This window comes from Drosophila suzukii, chromosome 3 (assembly GCF_043229965.1).
Source record: "Drosophila suzukii chromosome 3, CBGP_Dsuzu_IsoJpt1.0, whole genome shotgun sequence".
NCBI lineage: Eukaryota > Metazoa > Arthropoda > Insecta > Diptera > Drosophilidae > Drosophila > Drosophila suzukii.
Genome location: NC_092082.1, coordinates 87785611 through 87798599, shown reverse-complemented (window position 1 = coordinate 87798599; position 12989 = coordinate 87785611). Strand labels below are relative to the sequence as shown.

At 48.5% G+C, this 12989-nt stretch overlaps 6 protein-coding genes across 8 annotated transcripts; 3 read left to right on the top strand and 3 right to left on the bottom strand.

Annotated features, from left to right (window-relative positions):
* Window positions 1-175: 175 nt before the first annotated feature.
* Window positions 176-2310, top strand: LOC108017479 (metaxin-1 homolog). 2 transcript variants are annotated; one of them, XM_036818387.3, is made up of 5 exons: window positions 176-402; window positions 495-641; window positions 739-1017; window positions 1252-1647; window positions 1712-1768. In XM_036818387.3, the coding sequence occupies exons 1-5, from the start codon at window positions 316-318 to the stop codon at window positions 1751-1753; spliced, it is 951 nt and encodes a 316-aa protein (XP_036674282.3). In that variant the 5' UTR covers window positions 176-315; the 3' UTR covers window positions 1754-1768. The 2 variants fall into 2 exon arrangements, with proteins under 2 accessions (XP_036674282.3, XP_036674281.3); XM_036818386.3 differs by lacking the exon at window positions 1712-1768 and adding an exon at window positions 1821-2310 and having other exon boundaries at window positions 177-402.
* A 120-nt stretch (window positions 2311-2430) lies between these two features.
* Window positions 2431-4109, bottom strand: MBD-like (methyl-CpG-binding domain protein 2). Of its 2 annotated transcripts, XM_036818384.3 has the most exons (3): window positions 3827-4109; window positions 3233-3580; window positions 2431-2922 (listed from the first exon to the last, which is right to left on the bottom strand). In XM_036818384.3, exons 1-3 carry the CDS (start codon window positions 4024-4026, stop codon window positions 2433-2435), a joined length of 1038 nt encoding a protein of 345 aa, XP_036674279.1. In that variant the 5' UTR covers window positions 4027-4109; the 3' UTR covers window positions 2431-2432. The 2 variants fall into 2 exon arrangements, with proteins under 2 accessions (XP_036674279.1, XP_036674280.1); XM_036818385.3 differs by lacking the exon at window positions 3233-3580 and having other exon boundaries at window positions 3827-4107.
* Window positions 4110-4358: 249 nt separating this feature from the next.
* Window positions 4359-6188, top strand: AP-1mu (adaptor protein complex 1, mu subunit). The gene is made up of 2 exons (XM_017084521.4): window positions 4359-5456; window positions 5529-6188. Exons 1-2 carry the CDS (start codon window positions 4635-4637, stop codon window positions 5985-5987), a joined length of 1281 nt encoding a protein of 426 aa, XP_016940010.1. The 5' UTR covers window positions 4359-4634; the 3' UTR covers window positions 5988-6188.
* On the bottom strand, window positions 6094-8305 carry BckdhA (Branched chain keto acid dehydrogenase E1 subunit alpha). Its single transcript, XM_017084520.4, has 4 exons — window positions 8148-8305; window positions 7553-8087; window positions 7320-7485; window positions 6094-6968 (listed from the first exon to the last, which is right to left on the bottom strand). The coding sequence occupies exons 1-4, from the start codon at window positions 8214-8216 to the stop codon at window positions 6419-6421; spliced, it is 1320 nt and encodes a 439-aa protein (XP_016940009.4). The 5' UTR covers window positions 8217-8305; the 3' UTR covers window positions 6094-6418.
* Window positions 8306-9343: 1038 nt separating this feature from the next.
* Window positions 9344-11099, top strand: LOC108017474 (probable tRNA (uracil-O(2)-)-methyltransferase). The gene is made up of 2 exons (XM_017084518.4): window positions 9344-9631; window positions 9690-11099. Exons 1-2 carry the CDS (start codon window positions 9367-9369, stop codon window positions 10997-10999), a joined length of 1575 nt encoding a protein of 524 aa, XP_016940007.4. The 5' UTR covers window positions 9344-9366; the 3' UTR covers window positions 11000-11099.
* Window positions 11006-12905, bottom strand: RnpS1 (RNA-binding protein S1). Its single transcript, XM_017084530.4, has 3 exons — window positions 12741-12905; window positions 12511-12672; window positions 11006-12071 (listed from the first exon to the last, which is right to left on the bottom strand). Coding segments are annotated over exons 1-3 (1119 nt in total). The 5' UTR covers window positions 12743-12905; the 3' UTR covers window positions 11006-11116.
* Between the last annotated feature and the right edge of the window lie 84 nt (window positions 12906-12989).

Sequence of the window (12989 nt, the reverse complement as noted above, 5' to 3'; positions counted from 1 at the left end):
CTTTTTTCTAGGTAATATAAACAATTTTATCCTTTAAATTAAGAAAACATCAATTTCTTGTAATTATTTGTTAAATTTCTAAATTTTTTTCCGTGAAATATAGCTGCTCACCACTGGCCAGCAATCGATAAGGCGCCGATTTACTCGAGCGATAGATCGAGTAGCAGTTATCAGCCTGAAAGTTATCACTCTCTCAGCAGTCGACCAGAAATTCTGGCATATATTTTTGGATTCAAATTTTGATGACTACCATGCAGGTGCACTGTTGAAAACCGGCTAGACACAAGAGTACGAGTGAGCAAGGACTAGGACGCCATGGAGATGCAACTGGGAGCCATGCTCCATGTCTACAAGGGGGAGTACGGACTGCCGTCCATTGATTTTGAATGTTTACGTGCGCTGGTAAGTTCAGTTGCATCACACGGCGGCCAACACGCCTGTTTTGCCCATTATCGCAAATGGCTAAAGAATCTGCCCCCCTTTCCCGGTGACAGTGCCTCCTGCGATTCACCCGCTGTCCCATGGACGTGCAGACCAGCTCCAATCCCCTGCGCTCGGGCGCCGGGAAACTGCCCTATCTGCAGATCGGCAACCAGAAGTTCGCGGGCTATAGGCAAATCAAGCGCGTGCTGGATCTCGAGGTGAGTGCGAAAACAATGCCGGGTGAACAAACTGCACGGTCTATTTATAGGCACTGCTTTCTTTTGATGGGTTTAATTCGTCGTATCACTTTTCCAGGGTTACCCGATAGATGCGCATTTAAGCACCAAACAAAAGCATTTGTCCACCGCCTACGCCAACTGGGTATTCACCAATCTGCACGCCTACTACCACTACTTCCTGTACGGTGAGCCCCACAACTTCGACACGACCACGCGGGGTCTCTACGCCAAGCGCACGCCATTCCCCTTCAACTTTTACTACCCGTCGTCCTACCAGAGGGAAGCCTGCGACGTGGTCCAGGTGATGGCCGGCTTCGATGTGAACGACAAGATGGACAAGCACGAGGGCGACTACGTGAGTGCTTAGGATGAACATTCTTATTGATATGATACAAAATTGGATGATTCATGGTTCCGTTTTAATCAACAAAGTTTCATCACTTCAATGATAAACTTCGTAATGGCCAAACATTTCCATATATTTAAATTCCATTATAAGCCTATCAGTATTTCATAACATTCATAGTATAGAGGCCATTTTATAGAATTTACCTATTTCCAACTGCTAATAATCCCATTTATTTCCCAGCTCGTCGTCAATGCCAAAAAGGTGGTGAATCTGTTATCCAGGAAGTTGGGTCGCAAGGTGTGGTTCTTCGGCGACACGTATAGCGAATTCGATGCCATTGTCTACAGCTATCTGGCCATTATTTTTAAAATCGCACTGCCCAACAATCCACTGCAGAATCACATCAAGGGCTGCCAGAACCTGGTGAACTTCATCAATCGCATCACCAAGGACATTTTCCGCAACGAGGGCTACAGTTCCGTCAAACTCACAAAGACGCCCAGTGGCACGGAGGCGAGTCTGACGGCATCTGAGCGCAAATTCCTGGATTCCGAGCTGAACACCAAAATCGTGGCGGGCGTGGGAGCAGTGTTGGCCATGGGAGCGTTTGCAGCATGGCGCGGCATTTACAACCAGGTGGGCACCGCTCGATGAATTTAGTTGTTCTAAACCCTTAAACTGCCTGGAGCTTCCTCGATAGTTTTGGGTCAATGTCTTTGTTTGGCTCCAGACACTCTTGTAGGCACGGAACCAGTGCAGGTGCCAAATTCTCAGTTAATCGCAAATTCCGAATGCTTCATCCCTTGCAGCTAACAACGCGCTCCTCGACGGACTACGATGGCATAGATTATGAGGACGACGAGCTGGAGGAGGGCCTAGATTAAACGCGGCTCTGCAACGATGTCTATGTATAGTATATATTTTAAAATACAAAATGAGTGGATGAAGCACAAAAACTGTCCAGCTTGAAAAGTTTGCGTGAACATTAGAGGGGGTCGATTTACTGGGCCATGAATCTTTGGACCAAAAAGGAATCTTAGCTTGTTTGGCATAAAAAGTTAACTAATTAAATTGTCTTTAGATTGCTTTTCGTTCCAAAGATTTTTCTTACTAATCGATCTTCTCTAAAATACATATTCTATATGTGTAATATAGTTCGAATTCGTTTTTAAACTGTCTTGTATAATATAGCATTTTAAAGTCATCAGAGCGTAATAAAAAGAATACTTGAGGTGCTTTTGTTATGGAAGAAGAGTACCGAAACCTCCTTGACCTCCAATAAAAACCAGTATTCCTCGATTGGAGTTGGTTTTGGTTTATTACACACTAGTCTTAAACGTAGATTTCGAATAGGGGTCAATACGATAGAGATGTTATAGTCTACAATGGAATTGGTAGATGCATGAGGGTAACCATTGCACTCATGTCTTGAGTGCATCCTGCAGCTTCCGCCGCGCCACACCGACCCGATCTTCCTGCTTACGAATGTCGTCTTCGGAGATGATGACCGCGTGCATGAGGGGCTGTTCGGGATTCATGAATGCCATGGCATTCTTAGTCAAGTCAGCCTTCGTGGAACTCTGGCCGTGGACACCGGCATTGAGCATGTGCAGCGCCGTGGCCACAGACTGCAGGACGGTCTGTTCATTGACATTGGGGCCAACGGTGCGTATGGTCTTGGGCAGTGAGATATCGTCCAGCTCCTCGCCGCTGTCGTGGCAGGCGCGCAGTCGTTCCAGCCGCTTTTCCCAGAACAGCTGCTTGGGCTTCTCTCGCGTGCCATGCTTAGCGTCGTGCTTTACCTTGGCGGGATCCTGGGTGTGGTTGCGAATCGCCGTCACTGGTTGTTTGAAGATCGAGGCAGTCTGTCGGATGGGAGGCACCAGGGAGACATCTGTGCGCAGGGCTCGGCTGTAAGGGATTAAGATTTGAATGCATTAATGGAGAGTTGGTTATTAGCTAATACACCAAAAAGCACATAAGACAAAACGTAAAATGGAGCTTAAACATGCAGAGATGGTGAACATAAATCTCAGGTGGCACAGAGCTACAGCGTTTTTTTGGTGACTTCTACGAATTGTTTGCCAATTGTGTTGCTTTTTCTTTTTTTGGGTTTTGATTCTCGCAAGCTGTAGACTTTGCGTCCTGGTTGAAAGCTACAGGCAAACAAGACAGGACACGCTGGCATGCAAGAGTCAAGTGCTCCTCCACTTGGCTCTACCTGAGTTCAATTTGTTGCTGCTGGCGATTGACCGCAGATGGTGATGCAGATGATGCTGCTGCCGCTGCTGATGCGGCGGTCACCGCCGGAGGCGCAGCTCCTCCTCCTGCTGCTGTTGCTGCTGCAGTGCCTCCCTGGCTGCGGGCGAACTTGCGCTTGAGGGCATTGGCCGCCGATCCGGTGGTGGCCCCATTTCCGCCGCCGCTGGTCAGCGGGAGCGGCATGGCGCTGCAGCGGTACAGCGATATGGATGGCGAGGGCAGGGCCCGTTGCTGCATCTTGCCGGTTTGGAAATCGGGGATTACAAGGTCCTGCTGCGGCTTCCCCTCTGCCCTTTTTCCTGTGGGACTGTTGAGCGGACGCGGTGGGTGGAGATTTTTTGGTGGGTTAGGTGGTTCGTGTGTGTGTATACATAGGCGTGTGTGTGAGTGGTGTGGTGTGTGTGTGTTGGTTGGTTGATGTGGATGTAATAACAGAAAGGTAGTGAAAGTGATTAAAATTAGATCCGATTCAACGGCGTGCAGTGTTCCGATATTAGCTATATATCACCCCCTTCCTTAGTTCTATATGGAGTGCTCCTCTCTTCTTCTTTACCTGTAGTAGAAAACATCCACCTTGTTATTGTTGTTGTTGCTGCTGGCTGTGGCACTGCTGCTGCTGTTGTTGTTGTTGCTGCTGGCGTTGCTATTGGAGCTGCTGCCCGACTTGCGGACCTCGTCGCGCTGCCATCCTTTGGGCAGGACACTGCAGTCGACGCGTTTGCGCTCGATTGTGACGCTCGGGTTCATTTGCATGCTCGCCGAAGTAAATAATTAACAATTCCACAAAAAAAAGCGTCTGGCTGGAGCAGTGTGGCCGTACTGCGGAAGGCGGGGAATACCAAAGGGCCACAGTGTTGACACACAGCCCTTCCCCATATTATCAGACATCGAAATGCCATGTCTAACAACGAGAAAAATTAATTAATTTATATAACTAGTAATTAAAAAAGAATAAGCAGAAGTTTTCCCGAGATATCCACAAAGGAAAATTTTAATTCTTCGGGCATTAAATTACAAAACTGACATATGTAATGTGCACTTAGCTGTAAAAACTAGATGAGCAGCACTGATAATAAGCTGACCTGGTCACACTGCAGTCGAAGAAGAAGAAGCAGCAGCAGAAAGGGCGACGTAAGAAATTTCGGAGTTTTCATTCGCATTTTCCAGGCCACGAAACGGAATATGTAAAGCCAGCCCAGCGACACACCGACCCACTCACCGACGCCCCGCCACAGTCGCCACCCGCTACGAACAACGCCTGCCGCGAGCAGTAGAACCTGCCAAGGGACCACCACCTCCCACTCGATCCAATTGGGAATTTCACACCTGGGACAAGTGGCAGCTGCTGGGACACAAGAGTCATGTCGTCGTCGGCCATTTTCGTGCTGGACGTGAAGGGCAAGGTGCTGATATCGCGAAACTACCGCGGTGACAACATCGACATGGCCGTGATCGACAAATTCATGCCGCTGCTGATGGAACGCGAAGAGGAGGGTATGATCACCCCGATCCTCCAGACGGCGGAGACCACGTTCGCCTACATCAAGACCAACAATCTGTATATTGTGTCCACGACGCCGCGCAACAAGAATGTGAACATCGCCCTGGTCTTCGTCTTTCTGCACAAGATCGCCCAGGTCTTTGTGGAGTACTTCAAGGAGCTGGAAGAGGAGTCTATCCGGGACAACTTCGTGATTATCTACGAGCTGCTGGATGAGCTGCTTGACTTTGGCTACCCACAGACCACCGACTCGAAGATCCTGCAGGAGTACATCACGCAGGAGGGCCACAAGCTGGAGCTGCAGCCCCGCATACCGGTGGCCGTGACCAATGCCGTCTCCTGGCGCTCCGAGGGCATTAAATACCGCAAGAACGAGGTCTTCCTCGACGTCATCGAGTCGGTGAACCTGCTGGCCAACGCCAATGGAAATGTGCTGCGCAGCGAGATCGTAGGGGCCATCAAGATGCGGGTCTACCTGTCGGGAATGCCTGAGCTGCGGCTGGGCCTTAACGACAAGGTCCTGTTCGAGAGCACGGGCCGCGGCAAGTCCAAGTCCGTGGAGCTGGAAGACGTCAAGTTCCATCAGTGCGTGCGGTTGTCGCGGTTTGAAAACGATCGCACAATCTCGTTTATTCCGCCAGACGGCGAGTTCGAGTTGATGTCCTATCGTCTGAACACGCATGTGAGTATTCCTTTGGGGTATTTAGACATTGTCTCATTAAGGATGTAACACTAATAAATCCCCTTTTGGCAGGTCAAACCCTTGATATGGATAGAGTCGGTGATCGAGCGGCACGCCCACTCCCGCGTGGAGTACATGATCAAGGCAAAGTCGCAGTTCAAGCGAAGATCGACGGCTAACAATGTGGAGATCGTCATACCGGTGCCCGCTGACGCGGACTCGCCCAAGTTCAAGACCACCATTGGCAGCTGTAAGTACGCACCGGAGCAGAACGCCATTATCTGGACGATCAAGTCGTTCCCGGGAGGCAAGGAGTATCTGATGCGGGCGCATTTCGGTCTCCCGAGTGTGGAAAGCGAGGACAATACGGAGGGCAAGCCACCCATTCAGGTGCGATTCGAGATTCCCTACTTCACCACGTCAGGCATCCAGGTGCGCTACTTGAAGATCATCGAAAAGAGTGGCTACCAGGCGCTGCCCTGGGTGAGGTACATCACGCAGAACGGCGACTACCAGCTACGCACCAATTAAGAGGAGCCACTCCCGCCCCCTGCATCATTCCAGCCAAGCTTCAGCGAGTCATCCCTGCAACAGGTAGCTTCATCTCCACCCGCGTTTTTGTCTGCGATGCGTTGCGTTAAGTCAAAAGTATATATTTGTATTCGTATTGTTTCAGTATATGTATATTGTATGTAAATCAAATCTAATAAATTTTAACACCTTTTCATAACACCTGCACCAGAGTGGGTCAATTTGAATGTGCAAATGAAGACCGAGGATTTGTCAAAGCTAGTCTAGTTCCACATAATCGACCCACCCAACGTGCACGGATGTCATAACAAACGGGTTGGACCCACACAAAATTGTTTGCCTATTGCTTAATCATAATAAATGCACTTTCGATCGAGTCTCTCGGTTCGCTTTGATTTCTGAGTTGTTAGCTTCTTTCTGGCACGAGGATTCTACTGCTTGAAGTTCTTCAGGGGATAGTGTTCTCTGTGCGCCTGGATGTGTTGCTCCAGCTCCTCCTGCTGCTTTATGAGATGGTCTGGCATCTCTGCGTAGACATCCTCGAACATCTCCCGCCAGTTGGGCTTGAGTTTCTTCTCGGACACGGAGATCTGCTTCAGAACCTTCTTCCTGACATCCTTGATGAATTCGGTCTCCTCGGTCTCGTCGAACCAGCCTTTGTGCACCATGTAGCGCTTCAACTTGGATATCGGGTGCTCCACGGAGTTCCACACCTCGATCTCCTCAGCCGGCCTGTAGGCGGTACTGTCGTCTGAGGTGGAGTGGTGACCCACACGATAGGCCAGGGCCTCGAACACCACCGGTTTGTTCTCCCTGAGCGTATACTCCCTGGCCATTTTCATGGCATTGTAGACTGCAAACACATCGGTTCCATCCACCCGAATCGTGGCAATTCCATAGCCCATCGGACCACGTCCTGCGATTCCATCGCCCCTGTACTGTTCATAGGACGGGGTGGATATGGCGAATCCATTGTTGCGACTAGATAGAGGGATGGATATTTAATTATTTAAATGAATTAGACCTCTGAACTAGTGGCGATCGCACCTTCAACACACAGTTCTGATATCAACTAAATAAACATTCTTAAAAATTATATTATTATGATCACCTAGCTCTTACAGTAACATATTTTAAGTGGATACATTTTAATTTTAATTTTAGTTCAGAACTTGAATAGCGTGGAAATATGACGACTTTTTTGATAAGATAAAAGAATACTAACAAATATTTTATCTTATCAAAGTAGTGTCTTTTGAATCCCATAGTTGCCAAAGACAATTAATGGTTCCCTACTTACCACACCTGCATACATTTTATATGGGAACTCACCAGAAGAGGATAACTGGGCAACCCAGCGTGGCTGCAAAGTTGAAGGCGGCATGAGCATCACCCTCGGAGGCAGCTCCCTCACCAAAGTAACAAACCACACAGGCATCGTTATCCGGCCTCAATTTCATGGCATAGGCAGCTCCCACGGCCTGGGGCATTTGGGTGGCTATACATTGAAAGGAGAGATATTATTAGTGCTTCCAAATTTATCATACCATATGATTTTAACTCACACAGCGGACTGGAGATGGTGACAAAGTTCAGCTCCCGGGATCCGTAGTGCACGGGCATCTGCTTGCCGCGACCCAAATCATCCACATTGCCGTAGCACTGATCGATGAACTGGTCGATGCGGAAGCCACGCCATACCAGAACACCCGCCTCGCGGTATTGTCCATAGATGAGATCCCGCATCTCCAGGGCGGCGGCACTGCCAATGTGGGACGCCTCCTCGCCAAAATTGGTCATGTAGAAGGAGATCCTGCCCTGGCGCTGGGACTCGTAAAGGATTTTGTCCATTGTATTAAGCAGCACCATGTCGCGGAACATTTTCTCCACCACCTCGCGGCTCAGCTGGGGATCCTGAGACTCATCCGCTATATAGCCATCACTATCCATCACTCGGTAAATGGGAATCGGAGCATAGTCCTCTGGGTGAATTAACTTTAATTCGCTGACGAAAGGAGCTTTGGCACCTGGAAAATTGGCGTAATCACTCGGAGGCTCCGAGCTGAAATCCCGCGCAGCTGTGGGGATCGCACCTCTAATCTGTCGGTGGTAGATTTAAACATATAATAACAAACCCAGATGGTAACTCCAAGTACTTACCACTTTTAGGGGCTGTTGTCGCCTCGCCACGGCACCCAAGAGATGGACCGATTTTCGCAGGAATGACATGATATATAATTTGTATCTAAACTATTAAATGCAACAGGTGTAAATTCCAAAGATTCAGATTCAGCTGCGTGTTTCCCAGCTGATTACGCAATAGAATGGATGTTGATACCATATCGATATACTTTTAATGATCGATGGTTTACCTTTTGCGATCGAGATCTTTTTATAAATGTATTTTGTTTTTATATCAAATTTATAAGTATGTTTTTAATATTTTTAAATGTAACAAGGAAGAACGCTATAGTCGAGTACCTCGACTATCAGATACCCGTTACTCAGCTATATGGAGATATGCAAGCTGCAAAGCGAGATTAAAATGCGCCACCTTCCGGCGGTATACAGATTTAAGCGTTATGGGCGTTAGAGTGGGCGTGGATCAATTTTGGATCAATCGATAGGTATCGACGAGACCAATACATTTCAGTTAAAATTTTTTATCTAGCATGAAAATTGTGGGCGTCACAAGTTTTCGCGGTTTGTGGGCGTTCAAGTGGGCGTGGCAAACTTTTTTTTGGGTCAATCGATAGGTATTGATGAGAACAATACATTTCAGTTAAAATTTTTATTCTAGCATCAAAACTGTAGGAGCCACAGTTTTGGGCGGTTTGTGGGCGTTAGAGTAGGCGTGGCACTGTGCCGAAACAAACTTGCGCTGCGTAAGAAGCTCAGGAATCTGCACGCCAAATCTCAATAGCCTAGCTCCCATAGTTTCCGAGATCTCAGCGTTCATCCGGACGGACAGACAGACGGACATGGCTAGATCGACTCGGCTAGTGATCCTGATCAAGAATATATATACTTTGTGGGGTCGGAAACGCTTCCTTCTGCCTGTTACATACTTTCCGACGAATCTAGTATACCCTTTTACTCTACGAGTAACGGGTATAAAAATAGAAAGTCTCCAACAAATTATGTGTGTAATCGGAAGAGTTACAAATTGCTGTTAGAAACTATCATTAACTAACAAATTGACTCCGACTCAACGTTATTAAATAATAAACATGATATACTCCTATATTGATTTGAAAACATTTTATATTTTCCTCTCATGATTTAAAATACGCGCTTCTCAAATATCGATAGGAAAACCCCCGACGTACATATACTTTATTTTCCTGACTTCGTAGCGTCACCTTCCATTTTGGACGCCATGGCAGCAATAGAAGAAGCGCAATTTTGGCAGGCGATTGGAATACTGATCCAAAACTACCATGCCTTGAACAAAAAGATATTCGAGTTGGTCATTACCCAAGTGGAGAAGCGGCAGGATGGACGACTGAGTGACTCCAGCGAAGAGGAACTGGAGAAGACTCTGAAGGAAGACCCAGGCAAGCGCACGTGCACTGGTTTCCAGATTGGATTCAAACTGCTGCCCAAGAAGCTGCCAGAGAACATCTTGGGAACCGGGACTATAGGTGAGATAGGCCCTGTATTACTTATTCTATAAGAAACTTATAAACCTCCCACTTGCAGACTTTGTAAAGTGCCTGTACGAGTGCCAGTTTGCCAGCGACGCAATTCAAGACTTCTCAGTGCGCCTTATCGAAGGACAGCTTCTATTGGAGTCCGAACAGAACCCCAACTGGTCGGAGTTTGTTCTTAAACCCAAGCTTCTTAGCTGGTCCCAGGCTAAGCAGGATGAAGCAAAAGTTAAATCACTGGGCTTGGTGAACGTGGAAACGTACAATGACATGTACAAGGAGTTAAAACGAAAGCACGCCCAGGGTCTGATTGACCTTTGGAAAACCGCCCAAGAGTCCACGGATCCATTGAAGTTTATCTACGAGGATTTGGCCATCGCCGCATATCTCATTGCTTTATGGCGTTCAACCGGAACAGTGCCCACGGCTTTCGCAGACTTGGGTTGCGGAAACGGTCTCCTGGTGCATGTCCTCAACGCCGAAGGCTTCAAGGGCTACGGCTACGATATAAGGAAGCGAAAGCTATGGTCTCTCTATCCGCCGGACACTCAACAGAGCCTTATCGAGAAGACAGTGGAGCCCAACAACTTCCGCATGGATTTTCCGGATGTGAATTGGTTAATTGGCAATCATTCGGATGAACTGTCGCCCTGGATTCCGGTTTTGGCTGGTCGTTTGAACATGTGCTATTTTCTGATACCCTGCTGTCCTTATGAACTTTCGGGAGCCAAGTTTCACAGACGAAATTCGAAAGTAAGTGCCTACCAGGACTTCTTTAAATATGTCAAAAAGGTCTCCCAAAAATGCGGGTTTCCCCTGGTCATGCAAGACCGCCTAAAAATTCCAAGCACCAAGCGATTGGCTCTGATAGGAATCAAAAGAAGACCAACAGTAGCTATTGAGGACATGGATTACTTTGTCCAGGAGGAGTTAAGGAAGTACAAAACAGGAGATGCCGAAATTAAGCTACGCGAAAAGCAGGAAAGTGTTCGGAACTGCACACAGGTGGACAAATCCATTATCGATGCTCTGGTGCTGAAGATCTTCAAACAACTCCTGGCTGCCAATGAAGATAAGTGGTCAGGTCGTCTGCCCATGCGAGAGATCGCGCAGAGCCTCACCAAAGAAGAACTGAGTGGCATCAAGTCCGAGTGCGGCGGCATCAAAACGTTGCTGAGAAATAAACACGAAGTATTTGAGTTTTGCGGCGGCGATCTTATAGGAATAAGAACTCCCAAGCCAATGTCCAATGGTCCTCTTCTCCGATCCCGTGTGACCACCAAAAAGCGTAGCTGCTTCTTTAAGCTCCATCATCCGCTGGGATGTCCTCTTGAAGATGCAGAGTGCTCCTTCATACATTAACCTTACTTATTATGAGTGTGGCCCTTGCTCACGTTTATTGTTTGGATTATAATATAAAGAGAAGTGCATAATTCGGGTGTCAAATCGTACAATCTAGGAATCGAGCAGTGTCATCATTTAGCGAGAGCTGTCACTGCTGTTGCTGCGACGTCGGCGGCGGATGGGCGAGCGGGAGCGGCGACGCGGTGAACGACGGTTCCTCATGGGCGACTGACGACGTCCGCCGCCGCCACCTCCGCCGCGATTGTTGAACCGATTGAACTGGGGAGGGGATCGCCAGCGGTTATTCTGCGGACGGCGCATGGGAGGCGAGGGACGACGCATGGGCGGCCGCTGCTTGGGTATGACAACCGGCGACACAGTGATCTCCTGGCCATCGATCTGCCCGCCATCCATGTGCTTCATGGCAGACTCACAGTCCTCGGCGGTGGCGTATTCCACAAAAGCCACGCCGCGTCCGAAATTCGGATGATAACGATCTACGGGGAACTCCACGTTCTTCACATCTCCAAAGCTGCTGAAGATCTCGAACACATGGTCCTTGGTCACATTGCGGGTGAGCCGGCCAACATGTATGCGCACCGGCTTGGGCGTGGGCGAACGGGTGCGGGTGCGCGACCGGGAGCGTTCCCTTCGCTTCGGTGGCGGCGTTCTGTCCACCGAGCCACGTCCACGACGACGTGGTGACCGTGAGCGGCTGGCCGAGCGGGAACGCTCACGCTTTACATTATTGCTTTCGACGGCGGGCCTGTCGTTGGATCCAGCACGGCGGGCACGATCCCGGGAGCGACTACGCCTCTCGCGATCCCGCTCTGGCTCCTTTCGCGACTTGCTGCCAGGTCTGGGGGATTTGGAGACGCGCCTGGGCGAACGGGTGCGTGAACGGGATCGAGCGCTGGGCTTGTCTTTGTCTTTGTCCTTGCCGGCAGCTCCGCCACCACGTCGTCGGTTCTTCTCGCTGCGATCCGAGTCGCTGGACGAGGAAGATGATGAGCTCGAGGAGTCGCTGGAGCTGCTTGAGCTGGAGCGCGATGATCCGGAACTGCTGCGCGAGGAGCTGCTGTCCGATGAGCTGGAAGAGGCAACATTATGTATAATTTTTTCGCATAGCAGTGTGATAAATTGGTAGATGAAAGGGTAATACTTATGAACTTTTTTGAACATTTTATACATTTTTTCTCATTGTTCTGACCTACTATAGCTGTCTTAAAGGGCAAAGGTGTAACGTCAGATATGTAAAATATATTGAGGAACATTGGTACATCGGTAACGAAATAAATTGGGTACAATGGACTTTCACCTAACTTAAAAGACGTACTTTAAATGAAATTAAGGCGGGTAACTGGGACTTTCCCCGGGAAAAACACGATTCTTTTGTGACAAATCCCTAAATTCCGAAATTTGTTGTACCTAAGACCATTTTTCCCATACAAGATAGGAGGAATTTTCAGAAGTAACCCTTATTCAAAGTGACAGATGTGGCGAACGAACCCCGTTGCCGGCTGCTTTACCTGCTTCTGGAGTCGCTGCTGGAGGACGCCGATCCGCGGCGTTTGCGTTCGCGGTCCCTGCGGGATGAGCTGCTGGCCGCCTTGCCGTCCTTCTCCTTGGTGTCCTTCTCCTTGTTGTCCTTTTCCTTCTCACCCTCGCCGGCGGGACTCTGGGCACGCGCCCTGTTTTCATGCCGAGAAAAGCGAAATGTTTCAGCCGCTCAGGGGGTAAAATGGCCGCAAGTACTTACATTTTCGTATTGCCTAATAAGTTGACGATTAGTTGTATATGTCAGCCGACTCTTCAAATAGCTGGCTTTTATGTTTTTATTAATAAATCCCTTTTTTCAACACGAATTAAATCCAAGTAGCGTTTTCGTTAGAGGTGGATATCGATTAGGATGTGGAAAATAATATATCGCTATTTTCTAAATAAATATTTTTCCCCGATTCTGTTATCGCTTTTTTTGCGACCCTGTCGCGTAAGGTTCAAAAACGTA

Bases quoted from the DNA above. Each gene is read 5' to 3' on its own strand.
- LOC108017474 (XM_017084518.4), top strand. From the start codon at position 9,367: ATGGCAGCAATAGAAGAAGCGCAATTTTGGCAGGCGATTGGAATACTG. The intron at 9,632-9,689 runs GTGAGATAGGCC...TCCCACTTGCAG, and splicing joins CTTGGGAACCGGGACTATAG to ACTTTGTAAAGTGCCTGTAC.
- LOC108017479 (XM_036818386.3), top strand. From the start codon at position 316: ATGGAGATGCAACTGGGAGCCATGCTCCATGTCTACAAGGGGGAGTAC. The intron at 403-494 runs GTAAGTTCAGTT...TCCCGGTGACAG, and splicing joins TTGAATGTTTACGTGCGCTG to TGCCTCCTGCGATTCACCCG. The intron at 642-738 runs GTGAGTGCGAAA...TCACTTTTCCAG, and splicing joins AGCGCGTGCTGGATCTCGAG to GGTTACCCGATAGATGCGCA.
- AP-1mu (XM_017084521.4), top strand. From the start codon at position 4,635: ATGTCGTCGTCGGCCATTTTCGTGCTGGACGTGAAGGGCAAGGTGCTG. The intron at 5,457-5,528 runs GTGAGTATTCCT...CCCTTTTGGCAG, and splicing joins CCTATCGTCTGAACACGCAT to GTCAAACCCTTGATATGGAT.
- MBD-like (XM_036818384.3), bottom strand. From the start codon at position 4,026: ATGCAAATGAACCCGAGCGTCACAATCGAGCGCAAACGCGTCGACTGC. The intron at 3,581-3,826 runs GTAAAGAAGAAG...TCCGCTCAACAG, and splicing joins GTGGATGTTTTCTACTACAG to TCCCACAGGAAAAAGGGCAG. The intron at 2,923-3,232 runs GTAGAGCCAAGT...AATCCCTTACAG, and splicing joins CAGCAACAAATTGAACTCAG to CCGAGCCCTGCGCACAGATG.
- BckdhA (XM_017084520.4), bottom strand. From the start codon at position 8,216: ATGTCATTCCTGCGAAAATCGGTCCATCTCTTGGGTGCCGTGGCGAGG. The intron at 7,486-7,552 runs GTGAGTTAAAAT...TTCAATGTATAG, and splicing joins CACCATCTCCAGTCCGCTGT to CCACCCAAATGCCCCAGGCC. The intron at 6,969-7,319 runs GTGAGTTCCCAT...CCCTCTATCTAG, and splicing joins TGCCCAGTTATCCTCTTCTG to TCGCAACAATGGATTCGCCA.
- RnpS1 (XM_017084530.4), bottom strand. The intron at 12,072-12,510 runs GTAAAGCAGCCG...TGCCTCTTCCAG, and splicing joins AGCAGCGACTCCAGAAGCAG to CTCATCGGACAGCAGCTCCT.